The sequence below is a fragment of the Bombus pyrosoma genome, linkage group LG15 (assembly GCF_014825855.1).
Source record: "Bombus pyrosoma isolate SC7728 linkage group LG15, ASM1482585v1, whole genome shotgun sequence".
NCBI classification, from domain to species: Eukaryota; Metazoa; Arthropoda; class Insecta; order Hymenoptera; family Apidae; genus Bombus; species Bombus pyrosoma.
Genome location: NC_057784.1, coordinates 2,656,738 through 2,682,704, shown reverse-complemented (window position 1 = coordinate 2,682,704; position 25,967 = coordinate 2,656,738). Strand labels below are relative to the sequence as shown.

Below are 25,967 nucleotides of genomic sequence, written 5' to 3'. Positions count from 1 at the left end.
TATATCCACGGTGAGAAGGATCATCCGGAAAGAAATGTCTTTCGCAAGAAACTGGGTAAATGAATTGCTCACAAAGATTCGTCGTAAATATTATTCTCGATAGGATAAAGTAGAATAATCAAAATATATCAAACAATTCATTCTGATTCTCTATATACAAAGATCCTTAATCGATTATCGTACTAATAAGCACGATACCAGATAGATTAACGTGAACAAACAGAGATATAAAAATTAATAGTACTGTACAATTAAAGGAAATAAAGAAGATAAAAAGGAAAAACGAAAGGAAATATTTTATACAAATATGCTTCTTTACATCTAGGACGAGCGTTAGCCACACATGCTCGTTTTGAATACGCATCAAAGAAATCCTCTACAATGTCCTCGGACTATATAGACGCGCGGTAAGCAATCATACATTGTATATATTTGGCGTGAACCTTTGATTCGTATTGTTGAACGTTTATTTACTAAAAATATATCCGTATCTTGATAAAAAAAAAACAATCTATCAATGGAGATTTAGCGTTTTCTTTACAAACAATACAACTCGTTGAACATTCTAATAATGAAGACGCGACGATTGCACGTTTGTTCAGATACGACGGCGCTTCGATTCGAAAGTGGCACCTGAACGCTGCGTGCATCCGTTTAAAACACGCGCGCAATTACGATCTACATTTATACTTGCTTCAACACCGAATCCTCGCAAATGCCTGTATCCTGACATTCGACAGCACAACAAGCATATACATGTATATACATTCGACAATCGAAAATATACTTTTTCCACGTGTGCATTATGTACGCATAAAATCGCTAGATATTCTACGAACACACTAGACACTGTCATGTGTATTCTCGATAGGATGGTAAGTTGTCCTCGAATTGTCTCAATGACTCTAGTTCAATATGCATGCGTATATAAGATGTAGAAAAAATGTATTTATTGTAGGATCACGTACACCATTGATCACGAGAACACGTTTATTCTTCAAAGTTCTCAGGAGAAATGATCATCGGGCGGATTGTATGGTCTGTATGTATCCAGTATATTTTCGACAAGATCGCCGTAAGAAATTCATCTCATTTATATATAACAATTCATATTTGATATATAAAATATATCTTAAGAGAGAAAACCGACTTTCTAATCTCTTCTTCTTCTCCTCTTTTCTTGTAAACGTTAAAAGTTTGTTAGTTATTTCGCAGTTCGGTCACAACATATGTATGTATGTATATCATTGCAAAGCGATGCTCCGAAATCACAGATGTTCACAATGTTTTACATCGTCGTCGGTATTTCATCGAATTAAAGAAAATAGTTCTTCCATGTATAACCGATCGCTGAATAGCCACACTTTGCACGCCAAGCATCGCCCCTATCGTGTGTTTCATGTTATAGATCTTATTACAAGCAAAACGAATTACTCGCCGGTCCTTGTTCCAAAATTGAAGCCAGATCGAATAGCCGTGCAAAGAGGTCGCGTAACTTGACCTTCGAATTACCTCGACATTTGGAGCTCTGTGATTCATTTGTTATTCTTAAGGGGTAAGAAAACTTCATTTCGGTTCGACGATAGAGATTAACTAGACATTAACCCTCGCTCACCGAAGAAAGCGAACTACGTGTAGAACCAACTGTATGATGCGTCAAGTCGGTAAGATCTGCTGGTAAGCACAATGGTATCGCGCTTGGCCCGTAAATCGCCTCTTGTTCCTCCAGTTGTAACGCAAACTGTTCTTCCAATTTCTGTAAAGGAAAATTTCACATATTCAAATAAATAGATAATACATAATGTGTAAAATAGCGATGAATATAAACGGTGTTCCCTACGAATAACTTTCAACAAAACTAAATCGCTCAAAACTAAAATTAAAGAGAAATGTATAGATCTCGTGGAGCTAATCGCTTAATTGCTCTTAATCGCTTATACTATATCTATGCCTTATTTACTCTATATTCGCATCAACAGACGTTTTTTAGACTGACCTTGTTTATTACCTAGTAGACCGTTCTCATATCCAGTCGTGGAATCTCTTTCCCGACATGTTGCGTGTTGGATTCTTAATGAAAGAGGTACGTAATAAAAATGGGAATAACATAATCTAACGTACACATTGGAAACACTTATATGAGAACCCTTGATATGTATAAGCATTTACCGCACATTTTTACTACGTCCGGTAAGTATACAACATATAGCCCACAATTATCACCGATTCACCCTGTTATGATCTTTACTTAACAACCATCGAAAAGCTGCTATCGAAACACGACACTTGCATATATTATTATCGATAATACAACGAACGATAAACGTCTAATTAAACATAAAGTCTGCATAAAGTACCATTCTATTTTGCTAATAATAGGTATGAGTGCTTGTTAATATTCTGTGAACACTAATGATTGTCAACTGGAATATCGCGTGGAACTTTATGTTCATCTGCGATCGAAACTACACAAATGTTCAGCACATGAACAATAAATCTACGACATCGTAATATAACAATGACATTTCATCCATAAGTTAATCAATACCAGCAACTTGTTCTTTAACATTTCAATACTTAGAGAACCATAGACTTTTACCTAGTAGCTAACAATGACACACTCTTATCGATTTACGAATACGTGTTTTGTTGATTTTTATACCTTTTTTTAAGAGTCGCAAACAAAATTCATATTATAAATTAATTATATTATTTCCTGACAATATATTACTACTCGTTCAAGTGTTATTCCGTATAAGCCCAAACAATATACAATATTTCCTTGGAATTGGTTACGCAAAAATATATTAAAGATATATTAAATGTACATATATATGTATGTAGGGGAAAGGGAGAAGACAAATTCATACGTATACGTATGTACATATACATATATATAGTAATGAATGTATACAGCATTTAAACAAACGATAAATATTGCGAAATAAATGAAGCAACGGTGAGTAAAGCGGGCATGTTACCCTTAAATGCACAAAGCATAATTCAACGAGAGAAACTTCGAAATAATAAAAAGATAGGTCTTAAGAAAATACCTATGAAAATGTTGAATGGAAACGCAAATTTGTTTTCTGAAATAAATGCTAAATCAAACGAGACGTCAAACGAAAAACTGGATTACGATAAGTTACAAGATTATTTCGAAACTTCTCTCTCAATAACGAAAACATTTGAAGGGAGACACAACAGAATATTCGGAGTATTTACTATCTACGAGACGAAGGAGGTGGTACCAGATCTGGTTTGGATCGACTTCGTGATAGCATGCCATTAATGGAACCGGTGTCCGAACTACTAACTCTTAGAGACACCCTTGGAATGGTAAATGGAGAAGGAGACGTTGGAGTAGAGCGGGGCAAACGCGGAGATTTCTTCCAACTTTCGAAATAAAAGAGAGAATAATCTATACATAAAAGGGGAGAAGAGAAACCACTACGACTCGAGGGCAAATAGTCTCGGTAACGAGCTTCCAATGCTTCCATTTCAGCCGTCAGCTCAGCTTCTAACTTCTATAACAAGTACATTAAGCTTATTTCAGTATAACCATGCTTGTTTCTATTAAGCTTACTTAAAAATCGCGATTGATTCATATCTCTTCTCGCGCTGGTCATCGATCATCGTATGAGCCACAGGACATGGAAACCTATGACTTCGCTCTACGTATAATCGTTATCAAGAAGATAAAAAGAAGAAAACATGAAAGAATAGACAAGTAGACAGAAAAAGAGAGCAAGAGAGAGGAAAGGAGAAAAGAAAAGCTTCGCGAAATATAAAAGGCAAAGTAACAAGGAAAATTAATATTAATTTACCTGTTTTCGTGGCTTGAGTTGCCCTTTCCATTCACGAAGCTCTTTACCATACGCCTCTTCTAATTCCTTTAATTTCAATGTCTCGTGTTCCATCAACATCTTTCTCTTTTCGTTTTGCAACTGTTCCAGTTCTTTGATTGTGGCATCGCTTTGCGCTCTTACCTCTTCCAACTGCCGTGAATGCTTTAGTTCAAATCTTTGCTGCTCGGCTCTATATCGTTTTTTCTCATTCTCTTGGAATTTTTTCAATTTCTCTCTCTCAGCATCAGGATCCGGCGCGATAATCGACGACATGGAAATCCTCATAGATTCTCTGAACATCATTTCACGTGCCTTCATCTCATTGCGAATTCTTTTCGGCAAATTTCTACGTTCCACCGTCTGTCGTTTAATCAGTTCCTCCTCTTTTCGTTGATTCATTCTCTTCATTTGTTCCAATTCCTTTTCATGACGTATCAGCATCTGGTGTCTTTGTAAAAAGAAAATATCCTTCAGCTGTTTCTTCAACAGCTGCTGTTTCTCATGGATGTGCCGTTCTTCTTGCTCCCAAATCGCTGCCTCTCGAGCTCTCATCAACTGTTGTTTCTGCTGCAAAAATTGCCTTTCCATTAAAGCAATTTTCTCGCGATGACTATCAGATAATCTTCTCAACAATAGTTCATGACTTTCGTTGAGCTTATCTAAAAAGTGTTTTTCCCTTTCCTCGTGTTCAGCCTCCAATTTTTCTTTGCGTATCTTAAATGCACTCTTCCTCTTATCTTTCGGCATTAAATCTACTTCATGCTTAAGTAACTTTAGTTCCTGTTTCAAACCCTCACGGAACTGTTTCAATTCCCTTTCTTGCTCGCTACGAATCTTTTTCGAAGCGAGCCTAAGATCGGCCTCCTGTTGCGCTTCCGCTCGTTCGATTTGTTGCCTCTGTTGCCGAGCGAGTGTTTCCAGATCAGTTTCGGCATTTCTTTCCAAAAGTTGTCTCTCTTGCTCGAAACGTTTCTCTTGTTGATCTTTGTTAAACTGTGCCTTTTGCGATAAATCCTGAAACTGTTTCTGCTCCATTTTCTGTAGCATCTTCAATTCCCTTAACTCTTGCTTCCTAAAGATTTGATCATCATAAACTTTACCGTTTTCATCATCGCCGTAAATTACCTTCGATGTCGTCGTAGTAACTACGACACCATCGATCTCAAACTTTCTAGTTCGCTTTCTCGTCTTTTTCTTCAAATTCATCATTTGAATGTCTTCTTTCGTTCTTGTTGGTCGTGGTATATCACGATTATAATCGGGCTTCCGTCGCAATACTACTTCCTCGTCCACTTCCGCGGATTGTCCTTGACTTAGATGATTTTCCTTACTGGATTCCCTACTATCCTGACTTATCGTGGTAGAAATGGATTCAGCATCGGAGCGATCTATGCTCTTACTGGGCGTATGCGACCTTGTCGATCCAGATTCACTTTGAGATCTAGATCCTTCGAAGCTATCCGGAGATACTCTTTTCTCTTTGTACCCTTTATTTACTTCTTTTTGTTTAAGCGTTTTTAACGTTTTTTCGTCCATAGGAGTAACCATAGCAGACTTATCGTTCTTCAACAAACCATTCATTTTCTTGGAACTCCTTTCCACTTCGTCGATATCTATGGATTCTATAGCCGTCCCAGCAACTATCATTTTAGTAATTTCATCTCCGCTATCGCTTTTTGTACTCGACATTTCAATTAAGCTTGCGTCACTGTGAGAAGAAGAAGTTCGTACGGCTTCGTGTTTATTAAGTATCGAGGAATCTTTCACTTGTTCCTTATCTTCGCCGACGGTAACGACAGAAACGTGACTAGTGTCCTGCAATTCGTCTATGATCGGACTCACAATGAGAACCTCGGATTCATCTAACTTCTTGCCAACTCTTTTAGAAACGTCTGTAAGAATTATAGGTTGCTCCTGAGGCATGTACTCTAAACTATCTAAACTAGGAAAGCCGTCATCGTCGGTTGAACTTTCATTCACTTGTGTTTTGTTTAATTCATTCGCTACAATAACAACTTCCGATGTTGGAGGAGGTTGGCGACAAGAAGGATTCGCTGCCAGTGACACAGCATCGACAAGAACCGGAGGATGCGTCGTTACTACAGTTACTTGACTAACGTTGCTCGCAAGACTATTCGATAAATCTGGACTATCTGCTGTGATCCGGACGGTTGATGTATTTGGACGTATTTCTTGGTCGGATTTACCTGAAAGTTCAATACGTATTCCTTTATTCCTATAAGTATTAATAATCCACTTCTAATCTTATAATATCAACTAAATATTTACGACTATTGTTATAAACAATAAACTAATTGTACAATGCAAAATGATAAAGTAACTTTGATTTTACCGGTAATGACAACTACATTATCACCGCTGCTTCTTCTCGAAGCATTTCTAATGGGAGTTGATGTAATTACTGATACATTCACTGAAGAACCTTTTTTCTCACAGTTTACGTTATCGCTGTTGCTCGTCATATTTTCGTAATTGTGTTCTTTACTTGGCCATTTTTTATCCCGTTTCCCGTCAAATTCGTCCGAAAAGTTTTCTAACGAAACATATCTGGAAGATCCTTCACTATGACTTTTGACAACAGATTCTGGTTTAGATGTTCCATAATCAATTTTAACATCTTCAGTAGAACATGCTTTAACGATATTTTTTTCGGATGCGCTTGCAGTTAGATCTCGTTGAGACAACGTCTCCATAGAAGAAACACTCATTCGCATTTCAGTATCCATCGAAAACCGTTTCTCTAAAACTGCATTTAACTTTTGCTCTACAGATTTTCGTTTTTCTTGTAAACTCTTATAATTTTCTTCTGATGAAGATTGTCCTTTAACTTGTATATCACTTGGTGTTTTCTTTTCAATTCTGAAATTTAATGTCCTTCATATAAATAATTAATATTAAATTAGATATAAATTCAAAGAAATATGTGCGAATATGTCGATGAAAATTTAACACAACTAGAAATAAGTACCTGCTCTTTTCTTCTAAAGACGATTGTTTATTGAATACTGGTTTCGTCCAGTCTTCGGCCAATTCTAATTTAACTGGTGCTGATTTCCTTTTCTCTTCTAATGATAACTGTGTTCTCGGTGATGAATTCGTCTTATTATCTACAGATCTTTGCCTGATATCACCTTTGTTTGCATCATCTATCTTATTCTTCTCTCTTTCATTATTATCTGCTACATTCTTTTCTAAACTAGGTAGTACGCTTGTTTTCTCGGAGAGCGCGTCTACACTTGTTTGTTCCTTACCTACCATTTCCTGAGCAGACTGAGACGATTCATTTTTGTCTCTCTGTTGCTTATCAGTAATCTTGCATTCATTTAATACTTCTGCATCGCTTTGTTTATCAATTATTTTCAAATTATTTTCCTTATCTTCAATTTTACTATTCTGTCGCATAAGTGGCGGAGGAGGTGCAGGCCCTTTTTCTCGAGATACCCTACGTTCGTTCGTTTCATTTGTACTAGGAGGTTTAGGTGCCTGAAAATCAAATTACGATATTATTGCTATTTATATAAAAATATCAACAATTGATTAAAAAGAAATGTACTTGTTTTTTCTCAACAGAAACAGGTATGTTGTCTTTTGATTCTGCTTTACGTAATTTCTTGTTTCTATCCTCCTTTTCACCATCCCTGTTAATTTCTCGTTTATGATTTTCTTCTTTTTTCGCTGACACAGGTGATGCAACAAGATTTTCCTTTTCAGAAACTGAAAAAAGAAATATAAACACAATTTATAATAATTTTCATCATTACCTAAACGGCATTTAATATAGTATAAATCATATTTACTCTGAACATCAGCGTCACTGCGCATAGACGCAGAGTCATCTCCGAGTTGATCCAGCTCCAGAGGAAGCTGAGATGTACGTTGCTCCTGAAATTTGTATGTTTCTATTTTATTTACATATGATTATATAATTCATACACACGATACAATTCACAATTAAAAATATCCAAACTGATACAAAATACGAAATGTAACTTCTAAGAATAATAAAGTATGCAAAATGGAGGAACTATTAAAATACCAAAAAAAAAAAAATAGGAAGAATTATTACTTTACATGAATATGAAAAAAAAATAGTAAGAATAAAAATACATAATTAATATATTTTTATAAAAACTGTTATCATATTAATTATAACAAACATTATGATCTAATATGAATAAATTTGATGTAAAAATAGCTTATGCACTACAGTTGTAAAAACAATAAAAATAGCGAAGAACTGTAATAATATGTACAGAAAATACATTGAAATCGAGTTAGACAACACTTATTGCATAAGCTACTGACCTGACAAACGCAGGGATGATGGGGCTGGCGAGGCCCAGGAGAGCCGCATGCACAGCCAAATTATCCAAATTACAATACCATATTTATTAGGATATCATTAGATTAAATGTTACAAAGAAAAAAAATGAAAAGTTTAATAAAATTTTTAAAATTATGATGTCAAATAGTATCATATGTAACAAATAATAAATGTAATAATAATTCAAATACATATTTATAATTTTTATGAGAATAAAATTACCGCATTAATTTGGCAAATTAAAAAGAAGCATACTTTTACAACGCATATTACATGCATGAATCTGCCTAAGATATTATGCATGTTCATCATGCATAAGTATAACAAAGAGTAATTATGTGTTGTATGAAACTGAGATGGAATTTATTAAAGATTTACATAACCGCATACAAAAATACTTCATTACAATTATAAACTTCCGGAATACAAATAAATATTTTTCATTTTCTAATCGTGTAAGAACGACTAATAAATTTGAACAATTCAATCTATGTGGTTTGTTCAAAAGCAGCTTACCAATCCGTTGATACTGTTCTCTGTGCTTTTTCGCTTTTTTGGCCTTCTATCAAAACGAAAGCGTGTAACAACGTATATATATGTTAATGCCGTTTATAAAGCTCTGTACATCGTTACGAATTAAAAGATCGCAAAGTTATAAAGCGTTTAAAGTTATTTTCACACAAAGGTTATTCGAATAGAAAATTTTCATTTTTGCATCTCTTCTTAATTAACAAAATTAAATTAACGACAATTAACAACATAAAATTAAAAACTACCTCTGTTTCTTCATCAACCAATTCTTCCTCAACAACGTCAGCTTTATATTCCAATAACAAATCTCTGATTGGTTTTGAATCCAAATTACGATTTATAAATGGATGTTTCAACAACTCATCAGCTGTAGGTCGCGACGTTGGATCCTTTATAAGGGCTTTTGCAATAAAATCATTAAAATCTTTGCTCCATTTTCCGGGTTGATCAAGTTTTGGTGGATCGCTTTTTTGTATTTTAAGAAGAACGCGCATTGGAGACATTTCATGGTTTGGTGGTTCCATTTGCGCAAATTCGATTAAAGTAATACCAAGTGACCAAATGTCTACCTGTATATGAGATATATACATATTTATATATTTATATGAAAAATATTAACCCTTTGCGGACGTAACGGTTCGAAGTCAACCGTACCGTGGGGTCGAGCCACTGCCGCGACGGTCATTTAAAATTGCCAGCACACATTTCTGCTTAGACGCGCTTTTCGTTCATAGATGTCAAATTCTAGACATATATACATGCACAGATTCTCCACAGGATAAATAAAATAACACACATGAGTCTTTTGGTTCTATCAGTTGTTTTCGCCGAACGCGTATATGAGTTCCTCAGCCAAATTGATGGCTTATGCAGATCACATATATGCGGCGGTAGTCCGCAAAGGGTTAATTATAAAATATAAACGTAATATCAATATTTAAGCACAAAAAATGTATAATTTAGAAATGTGCTACTCACTTTAAAATCATAAGGATTATCTCTAAATGTCTCACATAACACTACTTCTGGAGCCATCCAATATGGTGTTCCAATAAATGTGTCATGTTTCTGTAAAGTATGCTTATTTTTTGCAGATACTCCAAAGTCAGCTGTGGACAGCAGTAATTTATTAATTTTTCTTTATATATAGAATACAAAATAGTAATTATATATGAATTTGGCAAGTATGAGGATTACCTAATTTTACTCCCCCTGCCATTGTTAATAAAACATTTCCTGCCTTTAAATCCCTATGGATAACTTTAGATTTGTGTAAAAATGCAAGACCTTTGGTCATATGTTGACATATATAGGCTATTTGTGGTTCTGTTAAAGCTTTTGCCAATTCAACCATTATAGAATCAACAGCCCCACCATCACAATATTCTATTAACATCTATAAATTTATATTAATAGAATTATACAAATATAAGTTGAGAAATATAAATATTAAACTTATAAGTATTATATAACTGTAAACATACCCATAGTTTACCCTCAATAAAATATGCTTCATGTAATTCAACAACATTTGGGTGTTTACACTCTGATAAAATATCTATCTCGATCATAAAATCACTAAGATCATCTTCTCCTTCCAGTGCACACATTTTTGCAGCAGCAAGCTGATGAGTTTGCCTGTGCTGTGCCTGAAATATTCAATACTTGTTTAATAAATTGAACAATTACAACTAGAAGTATTTGATTATGAAATTATATAAACTATGTATTACCTTATAAACTTTCCCAAATGCCCCATCTCCCAATTCACCTATCATTTCCCAGAATTCTTCTGGGTTACAATCCATTTTAATATTATTGTACAATTTCTTTTTCTTCGCGTCATTTCCACCGAAGTGGAATGCCTTTTTTAAATTTGATAAGAATGACATTTTTGTGATTCTTATTTAATATATTCGCATGTATAAAAATTATATTTCTATTACATTATGTCATAAAACTCAATAATGTTTATCATTAGCAACAAATATGTACCTTACATTTAAACATAAATCTTATGTAGCTCTTAAATAATTCATCGTTATATGAAATCATTACAAGATGCATAAAATCATCTTTCCCTTATATATACTTTTGCATACTTTCCATTATTTTAACATATTTTCTACTAGAATAGAAAACATTCTAAAACATATATTTGGCTTATATCCCTGTTTTATACCAGGGGATTGTACCAAATCTCTCCCACATCTTGACACCATATAGTCAATATTCACTAATTAGCAAATATATTGTTTAAATAAATAGTGATGCAAATGTAAAGAATGAAACCCATCATTAACAATTTTCTACTTTTACTCCTAATATATATCAAGCTGAAATAAAGAAAAATTAAATTAAAAATTACAATAATATATTTACAACATTGTCTAATATATTTAGAAGTGATGCTACAAAGATGATATTTATTACTTCTTAAATTTAATTTAAATGAACTAAGACGTTACACATATAAAAATCATAAATATAATATGTATAAGGGTATATCATACATTTTTAGGAGAAAAACATATAATCAAATGAATAGATTTTGAAAAATACATATTACAATATAACTGATATTAACAACATTAACATAATATTACTTATTCAGTAAAATGCTTATGATAAAACCATTGTATTATATATACATATATATATATGTGTGTATATAAAAAAAATAAGTATAATAAAAGTAATGTTACTAAATGCTAACATTCAATGCAAATTCAACAGTTTCTTATTAATTTTAAAAGCTCATACTATCTGATTAGTATACTTAGTTGCTTCACTGATAAATTGTATTAAGCTACACTTTTTAATATCTATTTACTTATCTATGAAAGGTTTAAGATGTACATATAATCAATTTTATCTATTTATTCAATAAGAAATACAAATTTGATTGATCTACAAATGAAAAAAAATAAAGAAATTCTTTGAACTATAAGAGTAAAAAACTACGAGATCAGAAAAGTGCTGAGAATGTCAAAATTGACGGTCACGAGGTTGACACAATTTTGACAAGTAATCTACAGCCGTATCTGTCCGCCATCGTTTTGTAAATACACTTTCTCCGTCTTGTACGTGTTAGAAATCTATCAAAGATGAAATTTGTGAAAATAAAACTACATCAGAATCATCTAAATATTTCAGATGAAAATTATAATAGAAAACAATGTATCTACGTATTTTGAATACAACGACAAAATTTCTCGTCATCTATGCTGTTTGTTAGCTTGGTAAAGCCGACGTATTTCTCTCGATTCAAGGTTTGAGAAATCGCAAAAGAACGTTTTAATCTTAGTCATACGAAGCAGTGACACAAATACATCATTAATATGATAATGATATAAAGAATTTCTTGGATTTTTTTTCTTGAAAAGTATGATTTTTTAAAAAAAATCTGTAGACACATCCTCTGCTCACCTTCTCTTTTAATGATCCACCACGAAATAGGCACACTTCGTCTCGACTAATATCACCGATGATCCACTAAAAATCTTCAGATTCCACTGTTCACACTGACTGCACGTATCATCAAGAAATCCACCGTTCAAAATCCAAATATTTGAAAGAATGTGAAAACTATCGTGCGTGAAATCAGTAAACTAGACGGACCCGCACGTACGGCCATTTTCAGTAACACACGCACATCACACATTCTACTGTACCACGCCTGGAAGTGACGTAATCAATCGGCAAGTGTGCCTGTATTCTGTAAGAGGTTCTCTAACTTACGAATGCATCTTAAATGCATTTTTAACAGACTATGCAACCATTTCGCAAAATATCTCTTATGACAGTCAATGTATATATAGTGACTACAAAAAGCATCTGTACATAGCATTATTTCCAAAATTTCATTTCCATAGTATTAAATTTTTGTAGTTCTATGAAATTATTATTAAACGATACAAAATTTAATATAATTAGACGCAATTAAGTAGTATATAAATACTATTATAAATACAATGGTGTGCAAATATTTTTTGCAGCTATATTTCCAAATCAGCTACAATAAAACAGTAATAATAAAATCTGCGCTTTACCTAGGTGATCATGGGCACCAAAAAGGTTATATATTCTATGATTCTAGCATAAAAATTTCGTTTCCTTTTTACGATAATTCAATTTTTACAGTAGCCTCACATACTGAATAGCTCTGCACATATGAAAATTAAGCATTCGTTATATTAAGTTATAGAATTGATTTTACGACGTGTCATTGTAGTTACGGAAGCCTTCTAAATATATAATCTTATTAAATGTTGTGAAACAAACTTATTTTAGCACAAAATGTCATCAAATTAATATTATGCTGAACCATAGTACTATTATATTATAATGCTTCATTTACAACGTATTTAGAGATAAAATTCTTTCTATAAATAGTATTTACCAGTTGTGTTAGCTTTCATAATAAAAGATAATTATTCTATATTCATAAAATTTGTTAGAATACAAGAAAAGAAAGTTTTAGAAAACCAGATACGTACGAAATAGAAATAAGAATCTTTCTTTTATTAACATGTAAGATTATTAATATCTAAGTAAAATGTCTTCACTTTAAAAGCTTAATTCCTAAATGCATAAAGTTAAAATATGATATAAAATTAAAAAATTCAATAATTCTAAATATTATCATTGTCAAGGAAAAAACTTCGTTTACAAATTAGTACTAGATTAGAAATAAATAATACAGTATGTAAATTTTTCATGGACAATTTCTATGTCCATGAAATTTTCGGACTCAAGATTACCAACATAACTCACAGAAATACCAGTTTATAATATTTTCACCTTGGTCATATTTTCATTGTACGCTGTGCGTATGCACAGCAAACCGTTGCAATAATCGATGTAATCTTTTTCCATTGTTTAATTTAATTAAGTACTTATTTGTATTTATCTGAATAAATATCTCTACATACCCTGTGGAAGATACTCTTTGTTTCTATGTAGTTCTTCACACTAAAAAACTGTTTGTGTATATAAATGTTGTACATAACTATTATATACGTTCCTAATTAACTGTTGCTTAATGAAAGCTAAATTAAAGCATTACTTGTAGTTATTTAAATAAAGATATTAGAAATGTATGATATAAATATCATCATTTTCATTAAATAACGTTTTAACAGCTTTAATTTTTGCAGTGTGTAAAGTGAAATTAAAATGTCTGGAAAAGAAAGAGGTTTGTTGCGAATTATTTTAAAAAATTTTATTGCATCATTTAAACCAACCCGACATAAGCTAATTGGTGAAGATTATTATGGTACAAAATATTACGAAATTGAAAACCCAAGATCAAGCAGAAAGAACTCATCTCGATATTTTGTACCTGTAAATGAAGACGATAACACGCAAGAAGTACCAGTAGAATGGGAGGCATGGTTAAGATATCGTCGAAAAGATCCACCGACAAGAGAAGAAATAGAACAAAATTATCAATTACAAATGATCAAAAAACGAAATGCTGCGGAAATAGAAGCAAAATATGCAAGTAATGGATTACAAAAGCTAAAGCAAACTAGTGAAGGAGAATATACACCATTTCCAATTTATGAGGAGTATAAAAATTATGGTCAAGATTATAAGATAAAATATAATGAAAAGAAGCAAAAAGATAAATAGACATAAATAAAATATCTGAGATTTAATTTAATTATATATACGCTTTTAGGATGTTAAAATTAATGGAATATCTAGTAAATATGTACAAACTTTATTATAACATATACTTGTGGTATGACATAATTTATATGTGTATATCATTTGTGTATAGTCTATGAATAAAACAATTTATTAATACCCTATATTTTTTGCATATGTACTTATATCCTTCTGTAAATTAACCCTCTCTGAACAAAAATTAGTCTGCTACTGAAATTAAATAAAATATCCGTTTTATACAGAAGTAATAATAATAGTGATCCAACTGCAAATCTTCCATTGAGCAAAACTATTCAATAGTTACTTCCAACTTATACTTTAACATTTAGCCAACCGAATAGGGAGAATCTGCGTGACCGAACGGGAAGATCTCTCTTTCTGACTTTTGCAACGCGTTTTCTCTTTTTTTTTTTTGTTATTATTAGTTATTATTTACCTGGAATTGTTCCCAATTAATTACGCCATTTTTTCTGCTTTTATAAAATACAGTATATAATAAAATACACCAATTTAGTGGTATTAAAATTAATTAAAAAGTCACAGTAACCGTTATGACTACATAAAGTTATAATCGAACGATACTACATTGTGAAAAAATATTAAAATGCATTATGAATTTTTAATTTCACGTTCAAGTTGTGTTATTTATTTTTAACCCTTTCGCTACTACGGGCGACTACAGTCGCTCTCCGTAAAATGCCACTGACATACTACGGGCGACTACAATCGCTCTGCGTAAGATGCCACTGACGTACTGCGGGCGACTATAGTCACTCTGCGTAAGATGCCGCGTATTATACATAAAACAAGTATTGTACATCCTCAAGCCTTTTATTAACAATAAAACGGTGTGACAAGAGGGCAGTGTATATGTTGTCCTCTTTCCACAATGAAGAGTTTCGAAACGTCATTATCGCACGCAGAAAATGATTTAAAAAAAAAAGCCGAAGTGTGTTTTCAATTATAATCGATTGATGGAAACTGTGGAGCGAATCGCGATACCAGTGCCAGATTTGCGATGTTGGCCAATGTGTAACACCATGTTTCGAAAAATACCGCACGCAATACCATTATTAAAAGCTATTAGTATCATATCATGTTATATTATATTATATTATATTATATTATTATATTCTATAATATTATTTGTTACCAAATTGTAATTAAAAGTGAGTGTGTTAAGAAGTTATAAATACTCTGTTTTGAGGGAAATTTTTTTTCTTCGAAAAACACCGTCAGAGCAGCTCGGTTTGCAGTGAGATGTAAACGCGGCTGCTGATGATCTCTCTCGCGCACCGTGCTCTGTTTTGACGCGGCGACTCGTTCAACGGGAATGCCGCGGCGGAGAAGCCGCCCATAGCGAAAGGGTTAATCAGCTTTAATGTTTTTAAGTTTACCTATATTTTTTTATACTTTTAATATATAGTTTTAATATATGCTTTCAATTTGATGTTTTGTATAAACAATATGTGAAATCGCCAAATAAAATCATTACCGCAAAATATAATTAACTACTTAAATAATTTTTACACTTCTTTGTTTTTTAAATAGTGAATATTAGTCCTTGATACTTGGAAACATGCGCGATGAACAGCGTATAGGTTAACTTGTTCGAGCGCGGTTGAGAAACGTACAGCTCGCTGTGACGTGCGCGGTTGGCTAAGTGTTAAAACGATTTTTTAAAACTATTATCTTACTAAGTAGTGATAATAGTTTTGACTGACCTATTAATTTAAAGTCTAGAAAAGTGTAGATAAACAAAAATTAAAAGCTAGACTTCTTAGTCAAAAGATAGACTATAATTGTTGAAATTTCAAAAAATGTATTATGTACTTTCGATTAGACGCACGGAATATCACTCAACGATAAGTATAACTTCTTTTGTTCAAAAGAAACTGACGAATTCAACAGATAATAAGTATCTTATAATCAACCAGAAAAGTCACTATTATCAAATAAAGCTTGATCATATAGTTCTCCCTTCACTAAACGTCCACCGAAATAACGACCATTCAAAGAATCCCTTGCACGTTCCGCTTCTAAAATGATTATTTAATATCAATATCAAATTAAAATTCATACTTAATTAATCAAAAAACAATAATTCGTTATAAACTTACCACTCATTTGAGAAAATTCAACAAATATTTTTACGATAACTTCTGCATCTTCATCATCCTCCGATTGTCGCTCATTATAAATAATAACTCTTTCTACAACTCCAAATTTAGAACATTCATCTTGAATTTCTTCTTGTAAACTTTCATCTACATCTTCTGGGGCTACCATGTTTCGTAAAATAACAACACGGGATTCAACTTTGCGCATAAGTTTCTGCATAACAAGATGACGCGCACTTTGTCCTTTGATCGACATATTTTCTTGTTGCTGTAATGTTTGGGGTTCTGTCTCCTCTAACAATTTCTTCTGTAATTCTTCCTGTTGTTTTTGATGAGCTGCTTGTTCTTGTGCCCGTCTCATAATATCGGAGTTCGTCGTAGTTGTAACAGGTATCTAGCCACATTTCAAATAATTTAAATATTGTAATTTCTCAACGTGTGAATATAATAATAAATAAAAATCTTACGACTGGAGTTCCTACTATTGTAGGTGCTACAACAGCTGGAGGAGGTATAACAACTGGCTGCCCAGGTATCGGTTGAATTATCGCAGGAGGCCGAGTTAAAGTTTGCGGTATAGCTATACCAGGCGGGGGTATAACAGGTGCTACCGTTGCTATAGTCGGCGGTGCCATCATTGTCGCTGGGGCAATAGTGGGTCTTACTATACCAGGCAAAGCTGTGTATAAAATTCATGTTGATAATGACTTCAAAGAAAATTTCAGATTCTAAAATTTCCTCAATCACTATTAACTCATACCTTGATTCAAAATTGGCGGGGCAGCTGCTCCAAGCTTGGTCAAACCAAGAGCAACTGCATTACTAGCTACAGCATCCATTGCTTGAATTTTTGCAGTTGCAGCTGCAGCTGCAACCGCAGCAGCGGTAGGCATCATACTAGTTCCACTTGGCGGACCCATAAGAGCATTTGGTGGAGTAATAGCTCTGCCTACTCGCAAGTATTGCCCACCCAAGTCAAATAAATTCATTGATGCGATAGCTTCTAACGCGGCCTGCATTGTTTCGTATTCAATAAAACCATAACCTTTATGTCGATGGGGCGAACTGCCTTGTGCCAATTTACAATATGTAATCGGTCCAAACGCTTCAAACACGGATTTAATATCATCCTCGGTTAAATCTTGATGGATTGACGCAATATAAATTCGATTATAGTGTTTACTTTCTTCCGTAATTTCATCAATAACGGACTGGGCTTGGGGCATATTCGACGGACGCCCCACAACCTGAAGAAAAATAAAAATTCATAACTAATACTTTCGAGTATTAAAAGAAAAGTATTTGTAACGAATCTGTCAAATATTAATATTTTAATTACAAAAAGAGAAGTATGAAAATAGGATTAGGTCCAGGAACTATATTCTTTATTCGAACACAACTTTCGACGTGTTAATAATAATTTTACTAATCAAAAATATTAATTTTTATACAAATAAACTTTTCCTACCAAAACTTATATTTGTCTAAAATAATGCTAGAACTCATTGTTATGTTTGTAAAAATATCAAAAAGTAGTATCATAAGAGATTTTAAAATCTACGGTAAGAATCTAATGGAATCGTTAAAGAGTTTAACAAGATTTTTTTGACCGAAGTACATTTTGTAAATATAATGCAATTCAATCAAAAGGAATTTCAAATTGGATAAGGCTAAATAAAAATTTGCCGACCTCCGGCGGGATGATAGGATTGCTGGGGGACAGGAAATTCGTTATATAGGTACGTCCTGCTACCTTGATGTTACGTCCACCAATCATGACACCATTCATTTGTTCCAAAGCAAGTTGTGCTGCTTCAGGTATCTCGTATTCGACGAATGCGAATCCTTTGTGCTTCTGCGTAACTGGATCCCAAGACATGTTGATTGATTTTATAGGACCAAAAGGCAAGAAAGCTTGCCTAATCGTGTCCTCTTTTAATTCAAAACTGATGCTGCCCACATATACCCTGTCATATAGGAATTTTATTTCAGGTGATAGTCGCCCTTCGTTATATTAAACCGAGACATTACTGTTCAATTATATCCTAATTCACTAAGATACTCACAATCGTATCCTATCATAATCAAATAAAAAGGAAAAAAAAGCAGAACAAATTTTTGAAAGTTCTTCTAAAAAAAAATGTGTAAAGGAATTGTTATTTAAAAAAAATATTACCGATCTAAATATATATATACTAAATAAAGCACAATACTTCGACAATACTCGAAATGCAAATATATCATATAAAAATATATCCGTTATAAGTGACTATAACATGATTTTACTAAACAGAAATTTATTCAAAAGCTTGAATTTCCAATTTGGGACAGTATATATATATAATTGAAAGAATTACAAATGAAGTTCATAATACTGTACTCAAGTGATTTAAATTTAATTCTTAACAGTAGAAAAAACGTATGTATAATTTTATTCTAAATAATTGAAATTTATCAAAATCTAATCTGAATGACGAATGGAAGTTTTTAGCCTATGCACAATTAAAGTTAGAATGTATTTTCTATTTAAAACGGCGAGTATCGAAGACGAAATTTGGAGGGCTAAGACAAAGAACAAACAAACCTGCACATGAGGGCGAGAGCCTGCTGTCTCTGCACCTGATTCCGTTGACTAGCCATTTGCTGTAACACAAAGGACCATAGGCCTTCTATTGATATCCCTCCCCCTTACATACACCATGTCTCGTTCATCTCAAAAATCCCCCAAGCTCTTTTACCATTCCACCTTCGTTACTCAACTACTCTTACCTTAACACTGATTAAGGAATTTAAAATCTTGATACTACATTCAAAACTCCGGATCAAAGCAACATGTAAACTGCAAGTATTTTCATAATAAACTCATTGAATAATAATCTAAATGTAGTATCTTCAACAAAGTCAAGTCAAAAAATAATTCAAATTTTTAACATCGTATTCTAAATATAAGTACAGTATCTTTACAGTAAAGAGAGAAAGAATAGTTGAGCTCGAAAGTTTATATTGATTATTTTTCTCAAATCATCCAGAGATTCATGCACAAAAACTTGTCCTCCTTCGCGCTGGTACAGCTCTGCTCCCGCCGACTACTATCTCAAGATATCTAACCTTCGCTTACAGTAGTAACTCAGGAAAACGTTTAGGAGTGTTTGATCATAAGGCGGTTTCGTATCGTTTCTGTCTTGACTTGGTTGACACTAACCTGCACATTAGCAATAAAACTTGCTGCCGCAGGACCAACTTATTCTTCTGCGGGGAGAAAAAATCAACCGATCAGAGTTAGGTTCCAGTGTTCGTTTTTAATTTCTGTTATATTTTTTTACTTTACTCGCTCGTCATAACGAACACAGGTTAATATATTTAGGATCAAATTAAAGATTACTCGGCGGGGCGAGCTAAATTGTAAGGACAAACATCAGCTTAAAACGCTACAGACATATTTCTCTCAATTTTTGTTATATAACTGGCAAAGAGCTAAGTAGAGGAAGAAATGTAAATCCATCTTTTAATAAATAGCATTTTTTGAGACAAAAAAGAACCCCATAATTTTAATGTATCATTTCATAAATGTATACATTAACTCCATTGTTCATTCCTATAAAGTATAAACAATCAACATTCAATTAAATATTACAAATTTAATAGAACATTGATTTACTATATACCACTTCCATTGTTGATTATATAAATGTTAATTGTTTTATTAATTCTGTTGATATGAATGGAATTTTTAACACATTACTGATCATTCTTATTCAAACAAATCAATGGTAATAAAAGAATAGATAGATATTTTTTCAATATAGAAATCTATGAATGTACAATGGAATGTAAAATGTATGTTAGGCGAGTAAAGTTTGTTAGCGTCATGTTAAAAAATTACCTGCTGTTGATGCGCGAGAGTCTGCTTCATTAAAACCATTTTGATGCTTTGTTCCATTGCATACTTTTTTGCTCTATTTACTGTATCCTGTTGTTCAGATGTAATTTTTGGAAGACCCGCACCTAGAATGCCAGGTAATGTAAGATATTTAGCTCCGGGTCCTGTAACAAAATAAACATTATATGTAAAATAAGACATGCTTCATTAATACACGTTTTAAAATAATAATGTTCTTTCAGATCTTATCAGCTATTTGTTCACTAAATTATTATTGACTCTCAATATAACTTTAATTGGAGCAACAAATTTTAATTGTCACAATTTCTTTATATACATCATATATAAATCTTAAACGTTTTATTTAAATTACTTTAATAGCTTATATTTTTTCTAAAAAATGAAACAATATTGTAATACTACATACCAGCAACAACTTGTTTTATTTGATTGAGATCATATATAGGGCCGGGCAAGAACTCTGATGCATTCCCTACGAAGAAAGTTGGCATTAGACAAAGATGAAATATAATACATATTACATTCAGTACTTCCACCATCACACACACGTACGAACTTTTTAAAAACTGTTGTCTAATATTTGCTTTGACTCTTTTTTACTTTTTTTTTGCGATGATAGAGGTACCAGAACAATTCATTTGATTCGATTTCTTAATTTTTAGTCTTCTTATTCGTTAAAATTAAACAGAATTTGAATTATACATGTAACTAATATTCAATTCAATATATTTAATATTTGGTATACAAGTATACTGTATAATTTTTTTAAGTTTTATATAATCTCTATAAAGTCTTTAAAATGGATAAAAAGTGAAAGAAATGACTTAAAAAGAGACGGAAAAAGTAACGATGTCGTACAGCAATTCCCACTGCGGTAGGATCGTCCTCCAAACTGTAAGTTCAAAGAAATTAAAACAATCAAGAACAGTAACGTTATCCTTGTATATAAAGTAATGTATGTACACAATTACATGTATATACTCATACAAATGTATTTTGAAATAGAAATACATTTCCTTCTTTTTTTTCACGCCATTAAAATAAAAGTTATTTTATATTTTGGAAGAGAAATAACGTCAAGAGTGTGCTAAAAACAATATCAAAATTGAAGAGAAATCATTGCAATTATTCAATTAACAGAGTTTTCACATTTAAATTTCATTACTGTTTACACTATCAGCCCCGAAAAAAGACTACCAATAACTAGATTAGGTTTCGTATGATCATAACCAATTTGGTCTGCTAGTCTCTGAAACAGAAATCAGAACACGTTGAAACGTTTCTTTTTCTCTTTTATGACTTTTGCAGTTTCACGAATTAATACTATTAGCTTTGTTCAATCATTTGATTTACAGCTAACCGTGTTCTGGGCTGAGCAATGATGGTTGTGCGCATACTATCCGAGATTGAGGCGACGCACAAATCTGTAAGCACAAAGCAAAGGAGAATACTCTCAGTGCATTTTCTGCGCCATTTTCTTACAGTTTGCCTTCTCCAACCTATCACGTAATTAACCCTAACATGTTCTGTATAGCAATGGCGATCCTAATTAATAAAAAAAATTTATCGCGATCGACCTTCGTAAAAATATACTTTGCTTGTGATGTGCACCCTGTTCTAATAACATTTTTTTTTTTTGTTTATAACAGGTATATGTCTCTTCTTTAATAAACAAACAAATTACCTCATCTTTATGTAATAATATAAATGTGATTAAGAAAATCTTAAAAGACATACATCGCCATTGCATCTCCTATTTATAAGCTTCCGCCTTATTGTTTTGCACTTAAAAATTAAATTGGGGATCAAAGAAATTACTTACATTATAGAAAAAAAAAGGACATTTAAGTAAAATGGAAAATATGAAATAAAACAAAATTTAGTACATCAATGTTTCAAATAAAATATATTCAAACAATTATTTTTATTTTAATAAAATAAATTAGAAGCTTATAATTAGGATGAAAGAAAATTACCCTAAAATGCTGACCTATCTAACATACGCATCATATTTGGTACTCGACAATAGATGCTGTGTCAGTGGGAGTTTGCAAAACTCTGATTTGTTCTGTTCAACGAATGTAGCGTTCTCTTTCTTTGTTTGGCGCACGCTCATGATCACAGCTCAGTCGTAGGCCACAGATTCTGTACTGTCTCTCCGCTGTAACATCTCAGAACAGAAGGACAACCATACATTAGTTTTATTGAGGGCCAACGATCACCTATCACCCTAGCCTACCAAAATATATTCTGAAACTGCAATAGACCACTCAACACTTATAGCTTGCCAGCAGTTTAATAGAAAGCTAGCACCTGATTGTCCTAAGTAAATAATATATGTTTTTCTTCATCATTTCCTTTGCTTAGAAATATATTATGCTTGCTGTTGCTTCTGTGTTCACCGTCTTTTCCAGTTGTACGCTTAATTGTATAGTTTATTAGTGTACATTAGAGATATACATTTATTTGGGAATATTAGCAATGTACCTTCAACTCTAGGTTTCTTGTTTGGAGGTTCCACATTATTCTGGGATGTTGGTGCCTAAGAACATATAAAACATTTATTAGATTTTACGATAAAAATTAGTGATTACTAATAAAAGAAAGTTTTTACAATGCTTGTTTATTGAACTACTATCATATCATTTTCATTAGTTCTAATAATATAAACATAATAATATGATTTTAAATATAATAACATCCATTATAGTCATTATAGTAAAAGAAAACATATTTTACAATTATTACATATGTGAAAAGGAATTCAAGAAAAAATATAAACGTACCTTTAATGAATCTATATTAAAATAATATAACTTAAAAATAAAACTAAAAAGGAAAAGAGTTAATAATTGTATTCATTATATATTGAATTATTATTAACAACATGTTAGTAAAATACTATAGAAATATGTTACTATCATACATTTTATTGAATACTTCGAAAGTATTAATCATAAGTATGTACATTACAAGCATTTTACAACCGCCATCATGATCCGAAAAATTTGTTACTTCTATCAATTCAATATTTCTTGCAGAAATAATAATTGCAGAAGTAATTAACTTACCATGGCCATCGCTCCGTTCATTATATTTTGTGATCCAACAAAATGAGTCCAACTTCTTTTAAATCTACTTTACCAAGCAAATCTCAACCGATTCAGAACAAGTAACTTATATGCAAAATGATCCGAAGCTTGCCTTTACGGAAGTGTTATAAGTACTATGTAAGTCAGTAACAATTTCATGTTGAATTGTATAATAATCGTTTAAATGAATAACAAAGAAATTTCAGTTTCAGACTTTAAATAAAAATACAATCAACCCAGAGTCACCTCAATGCATAATATTCTTTACTATTATAAATAACTGTTCAGAGTTTCTGTAATTACAATTTGACTATAGTAGTGTCATTGTAACAGACGTGCATTTAAAGGTTAGAAATTAATGTGATTTCTTTGTCAGCGATCAAATTACAATGGATTCCAATGACTTTCAGATCAGATTAATTAACAATGAAAAGGTATAACACAGTACACATGTAATTAATCATTATTTTATATAAAAATTTATGCGTTTCTAATTATTAACTTAAAAGGGAAAGATATATGAAACTTTCCTTACATTTATTAATATAGAAATCTAAATATTGATTATTATTAAGAGTAAAATAATTATAAATGTTTTACAGGGCAAAGGTCTTTTTGCTGTACGTTCATTTAAATATGGAGATACAATTTTAGAAGAAAAACCTATAATTTGTTGTCAATTCTCATGGAATTTAGACTATGGATACTTAGCTTGTGACAATTGTTTAAAACCTTTAGAAACTGCTGAAGAAAATGTACGTAGATTGACTGGAAACTCAGCAATTATTTTACCTTATCCAGAATGCTGCGAAACAAAAAAAGATTTGATTACAGAATGTCCTGAATGTGGCACAAAATATTGTAGTATTGAATGCCAAAATGATGCTTATTTAAGGTAATATTACAATACCATAAATTTAATATTAACATTAAGAACATTATATATAACAGTATGAAATGTAAAAATTTTAGATATCATAGTACAATATGTTTACAATCAAGAGAAAAGGATGAGTCTCATCCCTTGGTGCAATTAAATGAAACATGGAAGCAAATGCATTACCCACCAGAATCAGCAACAGCGATGTTATTAATTAAAATGGTAGCTCTTGTTAATCAAGCTGATAATAAAGAAGAGATGCTTTCAACTTTCTCACAATTTTGTCATCGTACAGTTAATGATACGCATGAAATTGCACACAAATTATTAGGAGAAAAATTTATTGGACAAATTGAAGTGCTCAGACAAATGATGCAGAAAGCCATAAATACAGAATTTACAGAACATGTATGTACCATAAATATAATTCAAAATATGCTATATTATAAAATAAGTTGTTTAAATTTTAATTTACAGTGGTTTACACCAGAAGGTTTTAAAAGTCTATTAGCTTTAGTAGGTACAAATGGTCAAGGAATTGGAACTAGTGCATTTAGTCGTTGGGTTAAAAATGTATCTGCTTTGGAATTACCAAGAGAGGAAAGAATCCAAGTTGATAAATTAATAGATCGAATTTATGATGATATGGAAGAAGGTAAATTTTTCTGATTTTAATATGAATTTATGTTTGTTACATAAATTGTACAAGTATAAATTTTATTTTATCATTAATGTTATCTTTTTTAGCGGTAGCGTTTTTTTTGAACAATGAAGGTTCTGGTCTTTATATTTTTCAATCATCAATAAATCATAGTTGTGTACCAAACGCAGTTGTGGAATTTCCTTATTCAAACAATGTATTGATTCTAAAAGCTATACGTGATATTCATCCTGAAGAAGAAATATGCATAAGTTACCTTGATGAATGTTGTCTAGAAAGAAGTAGACATTCTCGACAGAAAGTCTTAAGCTCTTTATATTTATTTCATTGCTATTGTAATAAGTGCTTATCACAAATTAATGATCCAGATTTAACATCAGAAGATGAAATAGATGATGACGACATTTCCAGCTGAAAATACGAATTTTTATAATGTATACAAATAAATTTTTTAATACTCATATATATCATAATATAAACACTTCAATTTACTTGCATTTATATAGGAAATGTTATTTTATTAGCTATAATAGCTATAATATTAATACGTATAAATATTAATTACGTATAAATATTAATTATAAAATCGGAACTATTTACAAATATAATTCTTTATCTGGTTTTATCTCTTTCTAAACATATTTACAAATAAAACAACACATTTCGTTACAAGAAATCAATTAGTGGACAGTATTTCTATGTACTAATTCTCCATAATACATTTAAAAATAAAATATTTAATATTTAACTTCGATATTGCTTATATAATTAAGATACACATTATCTTTATCCATAAAAGCTTTTTATTTATAAGCCATTTTATTGTAATAAAGTATCAAATAAATTGTATGTATATGAAAATATTCTATCTTGATATTATATATTGTAATATACGTGTACATACATATACATA

The 25,967-nt window shown here is 31.8% G+C and overlaps 4 protein-coding genes across 26 annotated transcripts; 2 read left to right on the top strand and 2 right to left on the bottom strand.

The window, feature by feature from the left end:
* Window positions 1–1,031: 1,031 nt before the first annotated feature.
* LOC122576028 (serine/threonine-protein kinase 10) lies at window positions 1,032–12,601 on the bottom strand. Of its 11 annotated transcripts, none has more exons than XR_006319630.1 (16): window positions 12,154–12,562; window positions 10,720–11,060; window positions 10,458–10,626; window positions 10,209–10,373; window positions 9,922–10,120; window positions 9,703–9,833; window positions 8,970–9,293; window positions 8,710–8,755; window positions 8,175–8,230; window positions 7,667–7,751; window positions 7,423–7,583; window positions 6,838–7,352; window positions 6,202–6,728; window positions 3,828–6,055; window positions 1,997–3,527; window positions 1,682–1,756 (listed from the first exon to the last, which is right to left on the bottom strand). XR_006319630.1 is itself a non-coding variant. In XM_043745734.1 (15 exons), exons 2-15 carry the CDS (start codon window positions 10,614–10,616, stop codon window positions 1,509–1,511), a joined length of 4,767 nt encoding a protein of 1,588 aa, XP_043601669.1. In that variant the 5' UTR covers window positions 10,617–11,060; window positions 12,154–12,563; the 3' UTR covers window positions 1,032–1,508. The 11 variants fall into 11 exon arrangements, 5 of the variants coding, with proteins under 5 accessions (XP_043601669.1, XP_043601668.1, XP_043601670.1 ...); XR_006319631.1 differs by having other exon boundaries at window positions 10,725–11,060; XM_043745734.1 differs by lacking the exon at window positions 1,997–3,527 and adding an exon at window positions 1,032–1,528 and having other exon boundaries at window positions 1,606–1,756; window positions 10,458–11,060; window positions 12,154–12,563.
* Window positions 12,602–13,541: 940 nt separating this feature from the next.
* Window positions 13,542–14,423, top strand: LOC122576044 (NADH dehydrogenase [ubiquinone] 1 alpha subcomplex assembly factor 2). Of its 5 annotated transcripts, none has more exons than XM_043745817.1 (2): window positions 13,542–13,587; window positions 13,884–14,423. In XM_043745817.1, exon 2 carries the CDS (start codon window positions 13,903–13,905, stop codon window positions 14,359–14,361), a length of 459 nt encoding a protein of 152 aa, XP_043601752.1. In that variant the 5' UTR covers window positions 13,542–13,587; window positions 13,884–13,902; the 3' UTR covers window positions 14,362–14,423. The 5 variants fall into 5 exon arrangements, with proteins under 5 accessions (XP_043601752.1, XP_043601751.1, XP_043601748.1 ...); XM_043745816.1 differs by lacking the exon at window positions 13,542–13,587 and adding an exon at window positions 13,594–13,708; XM_043745813.1 differs by lacking the exon at window positions 13,542–13,587 and adding an exon at window positions 13,594–13,823.
* A 13-nt stretch (window positions 14,424–14,436) lies between these two features.
* LOC122576032 (poly(U)-binding-splicing factor half pint) lies at window positions 14,437–23,648 on the bottom strand. 9 transcript variants are annotated; one of them, XM_043745787.1, is made up of 15 exons: window positions 23,493–23,597; window positions 22,909–22,963; window positions 22,412–22,591; window positions 21,782–21,845; window positions 21,587–21,670; window positions 21,393–21,508; window positions 21,280–21,313; window positions 20,828–20,893; window positions 20,404–20,564; window positions 19,105–19,163; window positions 18,274–18,487; window positions 17,281–17,767; window positions 16,988–17,199; window positions 16,521–16,914; window positions 14,437–16,439 (listed from the first exon to the last, which is right to left on the bottom strand). In XM_043745787.1, exons 6-15 carry the CDS (start codon window positions 21,432–21,434, stop codon window positions 16,330–16,332), a joined length of 1,779 nt encoding a protein of 592 aa, XP_043601722.1. In that variant the 5' UTR covers window positions 21,435–21,508; window positions 21,587–21,670; window positions 21,782–21,845; window positions 22,412–22,591; window positions 22,909–22,963; window positions 23,493–23,597; the 3' UTR covers window positions 14,437–16,329. The 9 variants fall into 9 exon arrangements, with proteins under 9 accessions (XP_043601722.1, XP_043601723.1, XP_043601724.1 ...); XM_043745788.1 differs by having other exon boundaries at window positions 21,393–21,670; window positions 22,425–22,591; XM_043745789.1 differs by having other exon boundaries at window positions 21,393–21,670; window positions 22,441–22,591.
* Window positions 23,649–23,794: 146 nt separating this feature from the next.
* LOC122576038 (SET and MYND domain-containing protein 5) lies at window positions 23,795–25,808 on the top strand. Its single transcript, XM_043745806.1, has 5 exons — window positions 23,795–23,947; window positions 24,116–24,408; window positions 24,486–24,801; window positions 24,871–25,048; window positions 25,141–25,808. Exons 1-5 carry the CDS (start codon window positions 23,903–23,905, stop codon window positions 25,467–25,469), a joined length of 1,161 nt encoding a protein of 386 aa, XP_043601741.1. The 5' UTR covers window positions 23,795–23,902; the 3' UTR covers window positions 25,470–25,808.
* Window positions 25,809–25,967: the final 159 nt, after the last annotated feature.

Excerpts from the sequence above, each read along its gene's own strand:
- LOC122576028 (XM_043745733.1), bottom strand. The coding sequence starts at position 10,616 with ATGTCATTCTTATCAAATTTAAAAAAGGCATTCCACTTCGGTGGAAAT. Across the intron at positions 7,752-8,174 it reads ATCATCCCTGCGTTTGTCAG|GAGCAACGTACATCTCAGCT; the intron begins GTCAGTAGCTTA and ends TACAAATTTCAG. Across the intron at positions 7,584-7,666 it reads CAGTGACGCTGATGTTCAGA|TTTCTGAAAAGGAAAATCTT; the intron begins GTAAATATGATT and ends TTCTTTTTTCAG.
- LOC122576044 (XM_043745817.1), top strand. The coding sequence starts at position 13,903 with ATGTCTGGAAAAGAAAGAGGTTTGTTGCGAATTATTTTAAAAAATTTT.
- LOC122576032 (XM_043745784.1), bottom strand. The coding sequence starts at position 22,944 with ATGTGGAACCTCCAAACAAGAAACCTAGAGTTGAAG. Across the intron at positions 20,565-20,827 it reads AATAAAACAAGTTGTTGCTG|GACCCGGAGCTAAATATCTT; the intron begins GTATGTAGTATT and ends ATTTTGTTACAG. Across the intron at positions 17,768-18,273 it reads TTGGTGGACGTAACATCAAG|GTTGTGGGGCGTCCGTCGAA; the intron begins GTAGCAGGACGT and ends ATTTTTCTTCAG.
- LOC122576038 (XM_043745806.1), top strand. The coding sequence starts at position 23,903 with ATGGATTCCAATGACTTTCAGATCAGATTAATTAACAATGAAAAG. Across the intron at positions 24,802-24,870 it reads ATACAGAATTTACAGAACAT|TGGTTTACACCAGAAGGTTT; the intron begins GTATGTACCATA and ends TTTAATTTACAG. Across the intron at positions 25,049-25,140 it reads TTATGATGATATGGAAGAAG|CGGTAGCGTTTTTTTTGAAC; the intron begins GTAAATTTTTCT and ends TATCTTTTTTAG.